Below are 19835 nucleotides of genomic sequence, written 5' to 3' on the forward strand. Positions count from 1 at the left end.
GTGTGGAAGAGTAGCCATAACAGAGTAGGGACAGGTTTAAGGACTCACTCTAGGAACTGGATCTTACATTTTTGGGGAATTGAACTTTGAACTAGACCTTGATTCAGGATTTGGTGTGGCAGTAGGAGATAGCTCTTCCTGGAGGCCCAGGTGGGGGAGTGTGGCCAAAGGTTCTGCTCCACAGAATTGTGAAGAGGTAGCTTGGAAGAAGAGCAGTACCCATTCAAACCTTTTCCCAGAAGCATTGTGTGTAATAAATTAGAGAAAACTCCAAAAAGTAGTTACATTTTTTCACTTAACACCAAGCCTTTCAATTTCTTCTCACCTTTTCTCTCCATCCCAACCAAAAGACAAAGAAAAACCAAACACTGGTACAAAAGTGCAGCCAAGCAAAACAAATTCCTGTGTGGATCATGTCCCAAAATGCATGTCTGGTATCTTAAATAATAGGAGGTGTTCGAGGAATAATGTAGTTGAGAAGTAATTGAAGTCACATTTATGGAATGGTTTTGCCAGGTATCCTACATTAAGTGTTGCCTTCATCTTGAGGAGGCAAAGTTAGTTACTCTTTTGAAAAGAGAGATGGAATTTTAGGATTGAGAGAAGGCTTTTTTTTTTTTTTTTTTTTAAAGACTAGAAATCTGACTATATTTGCATTCAGAAAAGAGAAGATACCTGGGAAATTAGAACAAAATAATGTGTTGAGTATGGTTTTCTTTGGTCTGGATAGGGAAAGAATAGATGAAGAAAAAATGAGAATTTTTTTTTAATCATATTTAAGAAGGTCAGAAAAGTGAAAAGTCTTTTCAAGTCTCCCAGTAAGTATCAAACGTAGAACCAGAACTCAGGTTTTCCTTACTTCAGGCCATCCCCGTGGCCCTCAGCTTCCCAAACCATCTCAGACCCAGAAGTGGCCTGTGAAGTCACTGTGTGGATCTCACATCAATAAGGCCAGGATGTTTAATCCCATATCTTACCTAGCCCTGGAGTATAATAGTATAATAATAGTATAATGAAACACAGGGAGGTTTTGAATAAATATAAAACATTTTTTAAAGACTCACAGATATGAATTGTATTTTGAGTTAGAAAGTTTAGTTCATTTAATTCAGTCCCTTCATTTTATTTTTAATAGGTGTTCTAATGCCTTCTGTTTTTATATCAGTTTTTTCTAGGTCTTCTCTTCCCTTATTGATCCAGTTCCCTTCAAAAAAAAAACCACTCCCCCAAAAAACAAACAAACAAACAAACAAAAAGCTTCCACTATAACAGAAAAATGGAATGACTTCATCTGATACTGTATGGAAAGCTTTGCCCCTATTCTTTACCTTTCTTCCAAGAAAGGTTCTTTACAGCCACCTTCTCAGGTGGTGGCAGACCATTATGTCTTTAATGGCTATTAAGGATTCCCTTTGTCATTGAGTTAATATTGTATGAAGCCAGGAATAGCTCTTCTGCTGTCAAGCATTGTACATTTTTCTGCCTTTTTTGTATTGTCATCTATTCAAGAACCTTGTTTCCACCCTTTACCAGTAAAACTTTTGTAGGATAAAAAAAATCTGTCAACATTCACTGCTTCTATTTCCTCACTTCACTTTGTTGCCCTTTGTATTGTGGCTTGCACCAAGTGCAGCTTCCCCACCTCTTCTTACCTCCTTAGTACTGATACTAATTTTCCCAGGGTTATCATTCATACCTTAAAAATTTTTTTAAATTACATTAATACATATTTATAAAATAAAATACATATAATGAAATAAACCAAGCATTTCCATCATATAGTACAATAAAAGATGATTGTACAAAACTGCAAATCTACCATGAACAACTTATTATTCTTTTCAAATATACAAAATTCTCATGTACATTTTTTCCCTTCTTTCCCTATCCTCTCATCCTGCTGTAGAGGTGCTTATAGACATACACACATATGGAAAATTATTCTATACATACTTCTACTTAATCAGGTCTTTCTCTGGATGCAGATAGTATTTTTCTTTATAAGTCTTTTATAGTAATTTGGTTATTTATAATAGTCAAAATGACTTAATCAAAGCTGTTCTTAAAACAATATTGATATTACTGTATACAGTGTTCTCTTGTTTCTGTTCATTTCACTCTGTTATTTCATGTAAGTCTTTTTTGTGCAAGTTTTTCTAAGATCGTGCTCATCATTTCTTGTAGCACATTAGTATTTCATTACAATTATATACCACGACTTATTCAGCCATTTCCAAGTTGATGGGCAATTTCCACTTCTTTGCCACCACAAAGAGAACTGATATAAAACATTTTAGAACGTAGGTTCTTTTCCCTTTTTTAAAATCATCTTTGGAAATAGATCTGGAAGTAGTATTGCTGGGTCACAGGATATGGGTCGCTTAATAACCTTTTGGGCATAATTCCAGTTTGTTCTCCAAAATGGTTGGATCAGTTCACTATTCTGACAACAATAAATTAACCTATCAATTTTTCCATGTCCCTTCCAACATTTGTTGTTTGCTCTTTCAACCATTTTAATCAGTCTGTTAGGCAAAAATAATACCTCAAGGTTGTTTTAATTTTTATTTCCCTATCAATAATGATTTAGGGCATTATTTCATATGGCTATAATTGTTTTGATTTCTTCTTTGAAAAACAAAAATAGCCAAGATTAGAAGGAAAGGTGGTAGGTGGAGGGGGTGGAGTTTATAGACAGTTTTTCAGATAAAAGTCTCATATCTAAAATATGTAAAGAACTTTGTCAAATCTGTAGAAGTATGAGGCATACCCTAATTGATAATATGGTCAAAGGATATGTAATTAATTTCTTAAATTTCCAAATTGAAGACTTTGTCTCAATTCATCTGCCTTGATTTTTTTGACCCTGTTAACCCCCTCCTTTGGGTCACTGTTTTTTCCTCACCTTCCATGCTGTTGTTTTCCTCTGGTTTTCTTTCCACCTCTTTAACCATTTCTTTTCATTTTACTTTACTAGATCATCTGTGTCTTATTTTCCAAACCTGGGAATTTTGCAGAGATCTGTTCTGAGCTTCTTTTCTCTCTTAAAATTGTCCCTCTGTAGTAAAAATGCATTTTTAAAAAAACAAAACCTATTTATTATGGGGGAGATGAATTAGTTTGCTTCTTGCATTGTTAAATGCCAGTGCATTAGTTGAAGTCATTGTGCATTGAGCAATAATTCTGGATAAAGTCACATTCCTTAAATCTTGTTTAGGGTAGGCTTAAAGCCAAATTCACCCCCAAAGATAGAATTAATTCAACTATATAATGAAACCAAAATGTGTGGGTAAAAAAAAAAAAAAGACAAAAAAGTGTAATAGATCTGGGGACAAAAAGAACTTTATATATATATGTATATGTAAATCTGTAGCTAACATTTTCCCTTTTTTTCTTTTCTATGGAAGAACAAATTAAATTTACTTTTATTCTTCACTTAGAATATGAAAAGCCTCCAATTTGGAGATTTTTTTACTGCCAGAAACTATAGGGAATCAGAGATTAAAGCCACATGCTGGCAAAATTATAGCAAATCTTAAATCTTATTTTCATCATAATGTTGGAATCTGATTGTGAAAGGCTTTAAACAGCAGATTTGGAATTTTGTATTTTATTCTACAGGAAACAGCAAATTATTGAAGATTTGTGAGTAAAGGAATAACATGGTGACAGCTATATTTTGGGAATATTAGTTTAGCAGTTATGTAAAGGGTTGATTGAAGAGGAAAGAGAATGGAAGCAGACAGATGAATCTGAAGGTTATTGAAATAGTCTACCAACAGCCTTGAGGAACAAAACTCTGTTGGAGGTAACATGAAGATAGGATAAATAAGATCTAACATCTGATTTGATATGAGGGATAATGAAAAGGAATGTGGCAAGGATGATTTTTGTTTGTGAGTTGTGATTGTAAGCTTTGTGGTGCCCTTGAGAAAAATGAGGAAGTTGGAGTGGAGGGTAAAATTTTTGAATTGCATTTTCATTATACTTATGGGACATGCAGGTGGGGATGTTCAACAGATTATAGGGTGATGCAGGACTGTAGTTCTGGAGAGAGGTTTGCCTTGATCTTTTTATATTTGGGGATTGTTTATGACCCCAAATAATGTTGTCTTAGTACTAAGTGAAAGAGCTAGGATTTAAATCTTTCTGACTTTAATCTACACACAACATTGTACTGTGTTTCTCTCCCTCCTAATTTTTCATCTCATTTTTCTAAAAATGGATCTAGATCTGAAATGTATTCTATCTTTACTAATTTCTCCTAGAATCCCGAATTTGTTTTATAACAGCTCAGGATGTGGCCTGTCCTGATTCCCCAACAACCAGTGGACTTTTGAAGTGACTTTTAAAACAATTTTCTCTACTGTATTCATATATATATATTCCCCTAATTTCCCCTAAGAAGGCAGCTTTGGCTGCATCCCGTATGTTTTGGTATGTTATCTTATTGTCATTCTTTTGGATGAAATTATTGATTGTTTCTATGATTTGTGTTTGATCCATTAGTTCTTTAAGATTAGATTATTTTACTTTCCAATTACTTTTGGTCTGTTTCCAAGGCCCTTTATTACATGTAATTTTTATTTCATCATGATCTGAAAGGATGTATTTGTTATTTTTGCCTTTTTGCATTTGATTGTGAAGTTTTTAAATGCCCTAATAACATGGTCAGTTTTTGTGTAGGTGCCATATACTGCTGAGAAAAAGGTATATTCCTTTCTGTCCCCATGCTTTTCCAATCCCTTTTCTACCCCAATTTTTGTTGTTGTTTGTTTTAATTATAGCTTTTTATTTTCAAATATATACGTGGAGCATTTTCGACATTTATCCTTACAAAACTCTGTTATAATTTTTTTTCTTTCCTTCTCCCAGTTGGCAGCGAACCAATATATATTAAACATGTGCAGTTCCTCTATACATATTCCTACAAATATGCTACACAAGAAAAATCAGATCTAAAAGGAAAAAAAAATGAGAAAGAAAACAAAATGCAAGCAAACAATAACAAAAGAGTAAAAATGCTATGTTGTGATCCACACTCAGTCCCCACTGTCTCTCTCTGGGTGCAGATGCCTCTCTTCATCACAAGATCTTTGGAACTGGCCTGAATCACCTCAATGTTGATAAGAGCCATGTCCATCAGAATTGATCATTGTATTATTTTGGCTGTTGCCTCCACCCCTAATTTCACATTAAAGTCTACTTATAATTATACCCTCTGAGTCTATTCTTTTATACTGTCCTGACAAAGATAGAATTTTCAAGACTTACATGTAACTTCTTTCCATTTAGGAATGAAACATTTTAAAACCTTTAAAAAGACATGTTTTTTTCCCCCCTTCCATTTTCCTTTTTATAATGCTTTTGAATCTTGTATATGGAGATCAGATTTTTTATTCAGCTCTGATCTTATCAGAAATGATTGAAAATTCTCTATTTCATTGAATGTCCATCTTTTCCTCCAAAAGTTAATTCTTAATTTTGCTGGTTAGTTGCCTTCTGGAATATCTGGAATATTCTTGGCCCTCTGATCCTTTAACGATTTGAATTTCTTAATATTTAAATTGTTTCTGGCTGCTTGCAGTATTTTCTTCTTGATCTGATAATTCTGGAATTTAGCTACAATATTCCTTGGAATTTTCATTATGGGATCTTTTTCTGGAAGTGATCAGTGGATTCTTTTTTTAGTGACTAGTTTACTCACTAGAGGTCATCAAGGCAGTTTTTTCCTTGATGATTTCTTGAAAGATGTTGTCTGGGCTCTTTTTCATCATAGTTTTAAGTAGTCTAATAATTCTTTTTTTTTTCTTCAAAGTATTAATGTTATTCTCATATATTTAACTTGGATGCACCGACTTTTATATGTTTGTGTGGTATGAGATACAGAACAAAAATACAAATTTCCAAACCACAATTTCAAAAAAATTAAAATTTGTAATTCTATTATTAGTTAATACTAGTATTATTGTAGTTATTGAGTCAGTGTAATGGCTAATAAATTCTTTTTTTCTTGAAGTTTATATTTTCAAAACATATGCAAGAGTAATTTTTTTTCAACATTGACCCTTGAAAAACCTTGTGTTCTAGTTTTTCCTCCCCTTTTAGCCATGCCTTCCCCTAGGTGATATGTAATCCAATATATGTTAAACATATAAAAATATATATTAAATTCAAAATAGGCATACAAAATTTTTTTTTATTAAAGCTTTTTATTTTTCAATACATATGCATGGAGAATTCTTCAACATTAGCCCTTGCAAAACCCTACGTTCCAATTTTCCCCTCTTTCCCCCACATCCTTCCCTAGATGTCAGGTAGTCCAATATATGTAAATCCACAATATGTATACATATTTAAACGTACAAATTTATACAATTATCTTGCTGCACAAGAAAAATCAGATTAAAAAAATGAGAAAGAAAATAAAATTCAAGCAAACCGCAACAAAAAGAGTGAAATGCTATGTTGTAATCTACCCTCGGTTCCCATAGTACTCTTTCTGGGTGTAGAAGGCTGTCATAAGCACAAGATCATTGGAACTGGCCTGAATCATCTCATTGTTGAAAAGAGCCACATCCATCAGAATTGATAATTGTATAACTTGTTGCTATGTAAATCTTAATTAAAATGAAATCTTAATCCAAAAATATTCAAAATCAACAGATGAAGTTATAACTTCACCATTACTTATTGCTTAGCAAAAATATTCAGGAATTATATGTTTTTGTCAAGAAGTAATGCAATAATTTCTGTATTGCTTTCCCTCTTCCTCCATCCCTCCAATCTGTTGTCAGTCATATTGGAGGAAGCCTTGGTTATTTGGGCTAATATTTGGGTGGAGGAGGGTCCCTTTCTTCTCTCAGCAAGTAACATTTTTCTAGAAAGAAATGGGACCAAAGTCAACCCTAAGATGAACTATATTTTCTCCCTCTTTATACTAACAAAGTGATCAATTTCCCAAGTGTAAAATTCTTTTGAATTCTTTATATTAATTATTTTATAGCATCATTCATTTCATGTATTACAGTTTGTCTACCTATTCTCCACTTGTTGAGCATCTACTTTTGTCTCGATTCTTTTCAACTCTGGAAAAAAAAAATACTCTTAGTACTTTCCTGTATATTGATTTTTTTTTTTTTTTACTTTCTCCATGGGAGAGACAAAAATAAGAACAAATTTAATTTGGAGGAACAAAGGCCAAAAATCTCAAGGGAAATGGTTTTTAAAAGAGTAGAGGGGGATAGTAATATGCTTACCTCAAAATATACTACAAAGCATACTTTTAAAATACTTTTAAAAAAAAGTAAATCAGTAGAATGGACTAGATTATGATTGAATCAGAAGAAGAAAAAACACAGTTGGTTGTTCTTAATGATCTAGAACACGTTCATATGGTTACTAATAGCTTGGAGTTATTCTTTTGGGAACTGTTCACATCTTTGGATCAATTACACACTAGGAAATGACTTTTAAAAAATTTTTTGTATGAATGATTTATATTTGTTCCCAAAGTAAGTCAATAAACCATTAATATTTGTTGTATATCAGATTTACAAGACATCTCATACAAAAGACTTTTTTCCCCCAACAATTGCTTCTTTTCTTATCCTAGTTGGTTCACTAAGTTTGTGCAAAAGCTTTCCAATTCCATGTAATTGAAAATGATCTATTGTGATCTACTCTATCCCTTGTTGCATCAGGAATTTTTTATTATGTTGTCTCTCCCATCAGAGTCATGACATTTTGAGAGGAAGAACTGTTTTGTCTTTTGCCCAATCCTTAGAAAAGTAAAGAAAAATAGCTGACTAAAGTGTGGGAGAGGTTATTGAAAGATAGGAACACTTCACTATACACTTGTCTTAATTTTCAACTGGTCCACCCATTTTGGAAAGCACTTTGGCATTATGTTCAGAAAAGGAGTGGTATGTCTATGTCCTTTGCAGCTGAAAGTCTTAGAAAGTTGTGTGGACCTTGAAAGGTGAAGCAATTTGACCAGGGTTCTGAAGAGTATGTCAGAAGTAGGGTTTGAGCTTGGCTTTGATATTCCTTCATCGGTTCTGCAATACTGCCTCTGGGAAACCTTTTCTCTGTTTTAAATGTTTTTTCTTTTTTATTATTATAACCTTGACAGGCTTAAACTTATCACATACAAAGAAGATTAGGAAAAAAGTTTTGTATATAAGATCATGACTCTTTTATAGATAGCTTAGAATCTTTAAAGTACAGGCTAAATTTAACAGGGTAGTTCCAACTCTGCCATAGCTTAGGATCTTTAAAGTACAGGCTAAATTTAACAGGGTAATTCCAACCCTGCCATACTTGTCATGTAGTCCATTAAGTCTCTGCCAAGAGTGGGGAGCCTGAGAATCCCTCTCTTGGATATAGTTTTTAGGAGCAAATTGGAGAAGTGTTGTATTTCTGCACTTGTTATAATTACATACACTATTAAAGACATTGCCTTAACAGAAACTTAAGTAACAGAATTTTTTATATTGATAATAAGTTACCAATTAATATTAATATTACCTGTTATTAATATTAATGTTACCTCTTAGCCTAAACCAGTTTAAATGCACTAACAAAAGTTAGCCAAGAATGGGATGGAAAAATGAAATATTTGTATCTAACTTCTAAATCACTGGACTTTAATAACTCAAATTAAACTCATTTATATTCTTTTGTAGAATAGTTAGGTTCAGTGGTCTTGAAGATCTTTTCCTTCTACAAATTTTTAACCCTAAAATTTTCAGAGCTGGTGCTCTATCTACTGCGCCACCTAGCTGCTCCTGGTTTACCACTTTTTAAAAAGTTTATGTGTGAAAGCTTTACAAAAATGAATGTTGAAAACTCTTTACGTAATATTTGGAAAAATAAAATACAATTGAGGAGAAAAAAAGAATTTGACAGGCAAACCTGAGGTGGGGACATATAGAAAGCAGGAAAGGCATGAACAAAGACATAGATGGGGCCAAATTGTGGAGTCCTTGAATGTGATGTAATGTTTTAATAGGCAAAAGAGGATCAGGGGAAGAATTATGGATGACATGATCAAAGAAATGAAACAGTGTAGAAAACAGATTCTAGAGAAAAGAAACTGTACTCAAGAAGCCCAAGGAGTGAAAGGACAATAGGCAAGAAGTGATGAGGGACTAAAGGATAAGGAAAACAGAAGTGGGGAAGAGGAGGGGAGGAAGATGGGAAAGATATTAGGGATAGAAACTTCAAGACAGCAACCAATTATATGAGGACAGGAGTAAAGGGAAAGAATGAATCAAAGTCAGTTCTGAGAAAAATAGTACCATGAACACAAATAGTATCACCAGGTAGATGGTTAGATTTTGGAAGAAAATGAGTTTGATTGTAGACATGTTGAGTTTGAGGTGCCAATAGGACACCCTGGTAGAGCCATCATAGAATCAGGATGAAATGTGGTCCTTGAGGTGAGATGGGGAAAATTCTTGGAGACAGATTCTCAGGATAGAAACCCTTTGAAATAGTGGCTTAGAAGTAAAGTCTATAGTTTTATCTAATGTAAACTTTCACAAGTATTTTTAAAATAAATTTTAAGCTCATTTTTTATTATGTGTAAATTTAATTTACAAGTTCTCTGTTTTTCAAACTTATTTTTTTCTGCTTATACATGTGGGTTAATTTTTTAAAATTAATGCACATTTCTTTATGAATCATATTGGGAGAGAAAAATCAGAACAAAAGGGGAAAACCACTGGAGGAGGGGAACAAAAACAGAAGAAAAAGAAAAAAAGTGAACATAATATACTTTTAGGTCTGATACAGCTAAGCTTCCATCCTTCTCAGTTTGTTTTTTAAAAAAATGAAACCTGAATGGAATGCAGCTGACAAAACAATGACTATTTCTTGCCAGTGAACACTTTATATGGTTTTACTTCATTTTTTGTTTAACAATTCCCTCCTTATCTTTTTCCCCTACCCATAAAGTCTGGAGTTATTTAATTTTGAAATGTTTAATTGGATGTCCACTATTACATATATATATGATTTCAGAACTAGCATCCTATCAACTGTACCACCTACCATCTGGACTCAGATACTTAATACCAATACCTTTTGTTATTGTTTTTGCTGAGGCAATTGGGATTAAGTGACTTGCCCTGGATCACATAGCTAGGAATATCTGGTGTCTGAGACCAGATTTGAACTCAAGTCCTCCTGACTTCAGGGCTGGTGCCACCTAGCTGCCCCCACTTTGTGATCCTGGGCAAGTCACTTAACTTTATGTGCTTCAATTTCTTCATCTGTAAAATGAGAAAGTGGAGGAAGAAATGCAAACTACTCCAATTTCTGCCAAGAATACCTGAAATGGGGTCATGAAGAGTCCAGATATGACTGAAAAGACTGAAGAGCAGCAACAGCAACAAAACTTTACATCCCTCTCTCACTTTTGATCTGTAGCTGTCATAGTTACCTTCCAAACCTTTTTGTTTTGTTTTTGCAGTTTTATCTTCAAGACACTAAAAGTAGTAACGGTACCTTTATAAATAGCCAGAGATTGAGTCGAGGATCTGAAGAAAGTCCACCATGTGAAATTCTTTCTGGTGACATTATCCAGTTTGGTGTAGATGTGACCGAAAACACACGGAAAGGTAAGAGTGGGTCAGTTGAAGGGACTATTGTATTTAACAGCTTCAACCTAGGTCACTTTGTAAGAAAATTCCATTTGTCCAGTAAAAGCAAAGTTCCCTTGTAGTGTCCTTTGATGAAATTTTTTATGGGGGAACATGGATTTTAAAATAGAACTTAGAAGCTTTCCTTAGATTACTGGGGCCCTCATCCCATTGACTATTTCAGGGCAAACTGAACAGAATTAATTAATGGGAAGAAGCAAAGTGTTTAATGAGAAATATGAATCGGTGTCATTTTCTCCAGTCTCCTTCCCCAGGGCTATTAATCCTGCTTTGGGTATATTTCAGCTATATTATGGCATAATCCAGGAGTGTAGGAACTAAATATGATAAATAAGAAACATTTATATTGGAAATAAGTTTTGGGCCATGTGATTGTCTATTAGTCAGAAGATCTCTTGTGCTAGAATTTCTTCTTTTTCTCTTGGAGCATAGAACCAACTGCTCAATTCATTTTGGAACATTGCGAGTAAGGTTTGTCTCCTTTCAGTGCCTCAGAAACACTGAAATGAAAAATTTCACAGAAAATGAAAAAGTTCTGGGTCTCTTTTGCTATCCTCCACCTTTCTTTCACTACCCTCATCCTGAGCTCCTGCTCACAGTTTCTCAACCTCTCTCCTGTTACAGATCTGTTTACACTGCCCAGATCTCAAATATGTGACCTTTTTTATAAAATGACAAAAATGAATATTGCCTCAGACCCTAATTGCGTCTATGTAGACTTTTCTCATAGGATTTGGGTTCAGATGAAAAGGGGGAGAGCCTAGAGGAAGGGAGGTTTTTAAAACTCTATTTCCTAATAATATAATAATAAACTTTTCAAACCATAGGCTGTGTTATTCTTCAAGGGAGAAGTTGGGAGATTCCTTTCTGTTCCTGTTGTGTAATGGGATACAGAAAAACTTTAGTTGTAAGTACCAGGGGCAATAAATTGAAGGGAAAGCATGTGAAGCTAGTACTTGGGTTTCCTGGAAAATGATAAAAGGGAGTGACCAGGTACCCTGAAAAGTATGCTTGGGAATTTTTGCTAGTAGGAGACTCTGATTTCATATCCCCTATTCTTGATATATTTTACTGTTGATCTCTAGCTCTAAGGGGCTTTTATCTGTTTTTTAGTTTCTTGTCCCTTCAGTTTCTGGCTGTCTGCATCTTAGGGTCCCTTTCTTAGAATATTTTTTAAATACCTATTATAAAAATATATGTGATAAAGGAAACAATTATATGGAAATAGCTCTCAGCAGATTAGAAAAAATGAAAACCTTTGATTTAAAGTTATTTTCCTCTTTTCTGCCTTTTATTTGCTTTTTCATTCTTCCAACTCCTTTCCAAAGATAAAGAACCAACAGTACTCTGGTTCAGGGAGGGTTCGTTATGCCACCTGATCAACACATTAAGAGGTGGAAGAGGTGCTTTTGGCATTCCAGTTGGAACTTGAACAGCATTTTCCCATAGAAACGTTGTTATAATTGATGGTTCAAGAAAGTAGAATATTTAATATAGTACTGTGCTTTGGGTAACTTATGGATTAAATAGATTTTTATAGACTGACTCATAACTCTAACCACAGTTCATTACAGTACCTTTTATAGGTAACTTTATTCTGATTTATAAATTTCAGGAATATAGATCTTTTCACAAGTTGAGACTTACAGATCTTAGTCGTAGTTGTTTTTTTCTGTCTGTAAAATTATGATATCACATTATTAATCTTTTTGTGATAATAGTGATCTTAGTAGAGTGCTTTGTGAAATACTGGGATATTACATTATGGAATATGCTATTATGCACATGAATATTAAAGTACAGCACTACTCAGATATTCTGTGGTGAAATTTAAAGAATAAAGGTTGTGGAGTCAGAAGGCGTGGCTTTTGAGATCCCAATTCTTACCATCTTTCTGTCTTTGGATATGTCACTTCTCTCTCTCTCTCTCTCTCTCTCTCTTTTTGGACCTATTTCCCTACTTGAAAGATAATGAGTTTATTCTAGATATTTGATGGTTCCTTTCCCCAATAACTTTTCAATCTTAGGTTTTCTGATACTTTGAAATACTTGCCAGTTTTAAATATTGTGAACTTAATGATCACCTTAATTACTGATCATTGGACTTTCTCTCAAGACATTAACTCATGCCTGAATGAGGCATATAATCCTTAAATGTTGAAATAGGCACCCTCTGTTTTCTGCCATGAGTTGTTTTAATTGCTAAGTAGACAATCAGCTTAGCACCCAAGGGGAAGAAGGAAAGTGTGGAGGAAAATCAGTGAGATTTGCTTTCAACAATCTGGATTGGAATCATTTCGAGTAGTGTTGGGCAGAGCACTTGGCTCCTCTTGGAGCTCTGCTTCTTCCCTTATTAAATGAGAGTGTGGCCTTGACAAACAGCATTTCTTCATTAATCCTATGAGATACACGAGAAATTGAGTTCTTTAAAGTCAAGATGCCTTTAACCATGGAACATTCATCCATTCTGTTGTTACTTCTGAGTATTTGATATTTTGTCCGAGAGAGATTCAAGCATAAACAAATGAACAGTACTTTAGTTACTATAGATAATGGGTTAACAAAAAGGATTCTAATGTAAATTCTAATTAATAATATGAGAAAATTGGTTAGTAATTCTGTTTATTGTTAAAACTCGAGTCTCACAAGGTAATTTATTATAGGGAAAGGGAGAACCAAGGGGAAATGATCATATTCCTTTGCTCTCTTTCCTGTCAGTCAGTTATAAGCTTTAACAGTTTTTTCTCCTCAATAGAACAACATTTTTTTGCACATGGAAAACTGGTAATAATTGACATTAGAGTGATGTGCAAGGACATTTTAATGGATTATGTAACAACTCAACAAGTATTTAGTATCTAGGTACTATTATGCTACATGCAATATCAAATGTCAATTTATATTCTGTCTTGATTATCCATTGACATTCTTACCCCAAAACTATGAAAAGTGAAACTTTGTAATACATTTGAGTTGTACAGGTACATTTTGTATAACTTTAAATTCTAAAATGAACATTTGAAGATTCAAATTGTATTTGAACTGAATAATTCTTGTAATTAGCTACTTTCTCTTGGTTTCTTTAGTTTCATTTGTACTTAGTTGTGTATTTTTTTCTTGAGTTTATTTTAAACATTATTTGTATGTATAACATACAATTGATATCCTGCAGTTTAAAACTTATTTGACTTTGTTTCTTTGTTTCCTTCTTTCCTTTTTCTCTTTTTCTCTTTACCTCCCTCCCTTCCTCCCTTCCTTCCTTCCTTCTTTCCTTCCTTCCTTCTCTCTTTTTCTCCTTCTCTCTTTCTCTCTTTCTTTTTTCTCTTTTTCTTTCTTTCCTTCTCTTTCTTTCTTCACTCTCAGCATTTTATCATCTAGTACTTTGTATATTGTAGTTATAATTTGTATATGGAGCTTACGCTTTCCTGTTAAACTGTGAGCTCCTGGAAATCAGGATGTCAGCTCATTGTTTAAAAGGGAACAGTGGTAATTAGAGTCCTGCATTAGAATTCTCCCTAAAGAAGACAATGTTTTGCGCTTTGTTTTTTAATAATTTGAAAGTTTGCCTGTTTTCAACCTACTCATTCTACTTTAAAAAATGTTTATTTTTATTATTTCTAGTTACCCATGGATGTATTGTTTCCACAATAAAACTTTTCCTACCAGATGGGATGGAAGCTCGACTACGGTCAGAGTAAGTATATTTCCATTGATAATGGTGATGATGATGATGATTGTGAAATTAATAGCTCAGATTGATATTTAGTGCTTTAGAGTGTGCATTCCTACAATGACCCTGGAATGGAAGTAGTGCTAGTATTATCATTCTCATTTTTCATGCGGCGACAATGATACATTGAAAGACTACACAATTTGCCTACAAGAAAACAAAATTAGTGTTAGAAACAGTTTTTCTGACATGAAAACTCAGTGATGTTTTGAGGAATTGGGGCTGTTTGATCTAGAGAAGAGACAATTTGGTAGGGCCCCTATAACTTTCAGTTATATAACAATCATCACATCAATTAATTAATTAATACAAGTTATATAACAATCAGATACATGATTGGCAGTCATATAGCAAGAGGATTTTCCATGTTGTATTTGACCTCAGATGGCTGGATGAGGAGGTGGAAGCTACAGGTGGCATAACAGCCTTACAGTGGGAGGGCTCCCTTGGGAGGACCTTGGCTGCCCCTCACTGGAGATCCCAAGGTAGGGACTAAATGCCTCCTTGGCATATGAGGTCTAACAAAGATTGGATTTCACATATGGACTGGCCTAGATGACTTTGGGTTTCTTTTCTACTTTTGTGATTTTGTGATGAGAATTTAGAGAAGGATAAGTGATATAGGAGAAAGGGGAAAGAAATGGATTGTTAAATGAACGAAGCAGCTCATCAATGGGATTAGATGTTTTTTTGGAATTTTTGAGGACCCAGAAGCCCTGGATTGGCTCTTAAAGTGACTTATTGCTCTTCAGGCTTTGCTTTGGACACGGCAATAATGAATATTTTTCCTCTTGCTGTATTAGTTGAAAAATGTTTTGTGCGGACCTAGTCCACATGTGTGAAGAAGCAAGGCAGTAGTGGCCTTATTTCTTGTGAACAGAGTGATGGGAGATTATCTCTGTTGAAGCAGAAATTTCCTCAGGGGCAAAAAGCTTTGTGATTTGCTATTCCCAACAATCTAGGGTTCCACAAACTCTACCAGAATCACTAAATGAAATACAGTTTACTCATGGTTGAGTGGATTAGTGCTATCTAGGCTGCCTTTGGCTTTTCTCTTAGTTTTTTCTTCACTATACTTTCTCCTATTAAGGAGATAAATGTACTTTGGGGTTCATTTTCTCACTTTAAAATGGGGATTATAATTATTGTTCTGTAAGAAATGACCAGCAGGATGAATACAGAGAGGCTTGGAGAGAATTACATGAACTGATGCTAAGTGAAATGAGCAGAACCAGGAGATCACTTTACACTTCGACATTGATATTGTATGAGGATGTATTCTGATGGAAGTGGATTTCTTTGACAAAGACTCAATTTCAATTGATAAATGATGGACAGAAGCAGCTACACCCAAAGAAAGAACACTGGGAAACGAATGTGAACTATCTGCATTTTTGTTTTTCTTTCCGAGTTGTTTTTTACCTTCTGAATCCAATTCTCCCTGTGCAACAAGAGAACTGCTCGGTTCTGCACACATATATTGTATCTAGGATATACTGCAACATAGTTAACATATATAGGACTACTTGCCATCTAGGGGAGGGGGTGGAGGGAGGGAGGGGAAAAATCGGAACAGAAGCGAGTGCAAGGGATAATGTTGTAAAAAAAATTACCCTGGCATGGATTCTGTCAATATAAAGTTATTATAAAATAAAATAAAATATTAAAAAAAAATAAAATGGGGATTATATACTTTCACAGCTTTTAATTATGCATGATAATTTCTAATGAGTCCTATGAATATTAAAATCCAAAAATTTCAAGTTAAGTGGTGACTACACTAATACTTTTCAGTCACTGTAATCCATTGAATCTTTAAAACCATTACCTCCCTCACATCCCCTGGACTTGTGCTTAGCAGTCTTTGTATTTCTGTAGCCAGGATAAAGTACAGCTGAAAACTAAAGAACCCCATTTCTATGGCCATCACATTCAAAGCAGCCGGGATAGTGATGTGTGGATAGGCAACAAGGAGAGGGAGGAAGAACAATTAGTCAAGGATGGAAGAGAAGAAGAGGAAAAGAAAGATGCCAAGAAATGGAAAGGGAGAGGAATTAGAAAGCCTTGGAGCAAGTGTTGAGTCATTGGTGTCCTTATAATATTTTGTGTTTTTATCATGATAATTGTGCTAAATAGGAAATGATACATGGGGATTGTTTAAGGTATGATAATGAGCTTCACATCCCCTCATGCTGTGCACAAATGTGTTTATGCACATGCTTTCCATTCGTACTTAAAACAAAAAAACTTTACCTTGCAGATGGTGCGACTTGAGGGAGATCCAAGCCAAGGTTAGGCAGGACTTGGTGGTCCTGCTTTAGACCACATGGGCGTGATCCCTGACTGGCTCTGTCCAAAGTGCTATTCTCATGTCCACTTTGACTGACATTTATAGTATTTTTAGGCAGTTAGTCGCAATTAATAGTGTCAGCTTTTGGAAAGGTAGGGATTTACAACTTGAAACTAAATGGCAAGAGGGATAGGTGGTTAGCTATTTGATTTACTTCAATTTTTCTTAGCTTTTCACATGATCATACACGATTCAAATTTATGTCCCTGTTGCTAGTAAGCATTTAAAATTTTATTGCATGTTTATGTGCATTTTAAAAAGAAACTTGATGTACAAAAATTCAAAGGTATGACAAATTTGAAAGGGTTTGTATATAAGTTGTTCATTTTTACCAGAGTATCAACTGATAGGAATCGTTTTGATAAAAAAACCTTCTAGTAAATTAAAAAAATGCAATTAGATTTTTGTAAAATCTGATTATGAAAAGGTAAGATATCTGTTTACTGTGAAAAACTAGGAATGTTTTAATGCATGTTTTAATTAGGACTCAGAGAATTTTGTATATTTATTAAGCTTTAAAAAAAAATTCAGCATTTGTTAATCCTGCTCAGTACAAATTGTTACTTTATTTTCTTCAGCAGTAAATATGAAAGTCAAAGGTTGTAATTTCTGAGGCATATTTACAGAACTCATTCTGGTTTTTTGAACCCCTTACTTTAAAAAATTGTTAGATTTAAATGCTTTTTTCCCCTTTTTGCTTCTTTTCAGTGTCATCCATGCTCCATTACCAAGTCCTGTTGACAAAGTAAGTTATTTCTACAGTTTGTGCTTCTTCCACACGGGAAAAAGTTCGATTTTGGGGGGGGCAGATTTTTGCTAGTAATGAAAAACAACAACAAAAAAGTACAGCTCAATCAAATGTGCAGAATAAAACATTGTAATATGCAAATCTGCAAAAGAATTTTTGGAGAATAAACAGATCTTTTAATGCTGAATATTGGGGCCTGTTTCATTGAAGAGGGCAAAGTGGATCAGGCTCATTCTCCTCTTTCCTTTCAATAAGAAGGACCAGGATCATAGAACATGGGCTTCGTCTGGCTCTTTCTGAGGCCCAGAAAGTTGTGAGTTGCCTACAGGCCATAAGTACTAAAAGAAGTGTGATAGAAAAAAAAATTAACCTGAATAGAAAGGAAAAAATCAGAAGTCCTCAATAAGTGAGTATAACATGATTTATATTAATTAAGCAATATTTAATAGTGACCACATGGAAAACAGAATTGAAGATTATGTAAAATATCAGTTGGAAATACAGGTTCCAAAAACAACCTTCTTTCCCCAGAGAATTTGGAAAAGATAAAGAATTATTTAGCAACTGTAGGAGAGGTCAAGATATATTAATGTCAGGATTTCTAACATTTCGTACCGATTTAAAAATAGAATTTTAAACAGGATACTTTAAGAAATTGCTGGAAGTTGCTGGAAGTATTCCTCAAAAGTAATACTACACAAAGAGAATTTATGAGACTCAGATGTGAAAGAGCTCAAATTCAATAATTAAAACCTTATAATTAGATTGTGATGTTATAATGATACAAACAATGCTTCAGGCCTTCAAGAGTGGCAAAAATAAATTTATTAGATTCACAACTGAGGTTGGTAGAATATAAAAGGATAATGAAGAGAGGAATTGGAAGCAAACATAAAAAAATTGAATAGCTTGAGATATGGCATCAGAGGACATTAATGCTCTGAAAACAAGAGGGGACTGGAAAAGACTTTACACTGGCAACTTTTGGCAACCGATAAGCAGGCACTTACGTTAGTCTTTTGTTATCAAACTTCTAAGCTCTACAGTTAAGTATTAATTCAATTCACACTTTAAAAATCAAGATAAAAGAGTTGTTAACAAAATAAGAGCACTGGAGCTTTGACAAGAGGACTGAGTTTTTAAGAAGGACATTTCAAGAAAGTGACATCAGTGAAGGTAACCAGAAGGTTGAAGGCAGCAGGAAGAATATAATCTCTAAGTAAAACTGCTTCTGCTTTTGACAGTGAGGAAATCCTATGATAAGAAAGTTTGTGCAGGTAAAGAAAATTGCATTGTTGTGGATATTAGAGACAGGTTCTTTTATGTAGGTGGCTTTTAAATTTGCTAAATAATTGAACCAAGAATGTGTGTGTTCTTTTCCTTCACATCTGATTGAAGACATGATGAAAATCTAACCTTTGTAATGCTAAATGTAAATGCTAGATTTTTCATTAAGATTTGAGAAAATCCCAGCTTTAATATGAAAACAGAAGTAGGCTATTTGTAGGCAATATTTTTAATATGGAAAGTTTTTGCACTTTTGAACATGCCAAGGGTTCTTCCCAATTTAGCATTCACCTGCCAGATGATACAGTTAGAATATGGTGTCAGCCCAAGTGAAATTCACACCTCATCCCACCCCATCCCCCCAGACAGTGAGAAAAATTGAAATAACATAAATCAGAATATTCTATTTAGCATGAGGTTCTGTCAGTTTAGAACAGAAGTACCTAATAATTCTACCGGAATTGTCATGAAGAAAAACTTCAGCCTTTCAGAAATGTTATTGAAAACACAAATAATAGCAGAATATTTTTACACCAAAACCTTAATGAAAAAAAAAATCATATGCTTTCATGAATCACAAATATGGAATAATTAGAGATGGTATTAACTACATTCATATATCTATAGCATAATGACATAAATCAGTCATATAAATTGTAATTGTGAATAAAAACTGGAGGCCTAAGTTACAAATAACAATTATTAAATGACTACAAATGAATTTTTTATAAGCTGGATTGCATCTGTGATAATGATTATATTAAAACCTATAGGACAAAGTCAAAGCAGTGCTTTAATTTTGAATTTGTTGACTTTTTATCAACAGATTTTTTTTTTTCTTGTAATCCACACCTTTGATTTCATTGATGTATAGAAACTGCTTCCTCTGAAACAGATCAGGATTCAGCTGTATTTTATAGTCTTAGAGCCATGACTGAAGGCTTTGATTTATTAGTGGTCACACAAAGATTCTTACCCAGGAGCCTGACTGCAATGCCATTTTTCCTTCCTCACTGCAGTTAGTAAGAAATAGAGAAAATGAATGAAATCTGG

At 34.0% G+C, this 19835-nt stretch overlaps 1 protein-coding gene across 11 annotated transcripts in view; it reads left to right on the forward strand.

Moving 5' to 3' along the window:
- Window positions 1-19835, forward strand: part of SLMAP (sarcolemma associated protein) — a 125927-nt gene that overhangs the window by 46700 nt on the left and 59392 nt on the right. For all 11 annotated transcript variants that reach the window (XM_051979533.1, XM_051979579.1, XM_051979570.1 and 8 more), the window contains exons 2-4: window positions 10478-10625; window positions 14289-14361; window positions 17456-17492. In XM_051979533.1, the coding sequence (XP_051835493.1) occupies window positions 10478-10625; window positions 14289-14361; window positions 17456-17492 (258 nt within the window). The remainder of the gene's footprint in view (window positions 1-10477; window positions 10626-14288; window positions 14362-17455; window positions 17493-19835) is intronic.

Source organism: Antechinus flavipes, chromosome 1, assembly GCF_016432865.1.
Source record: "Antechinus flavipes isolate AdamAnt ecotype Samford, QLD, Australia chromosome 1, AdamAnt_v2, whole genome shotgun sequence".
Lineage (NCBI taxonomy): Eukaryota > Metazoa > Chordata > Mammalia > Dasyuromorphia > Dasyuridae > Antechinus > Antechinus flavipes.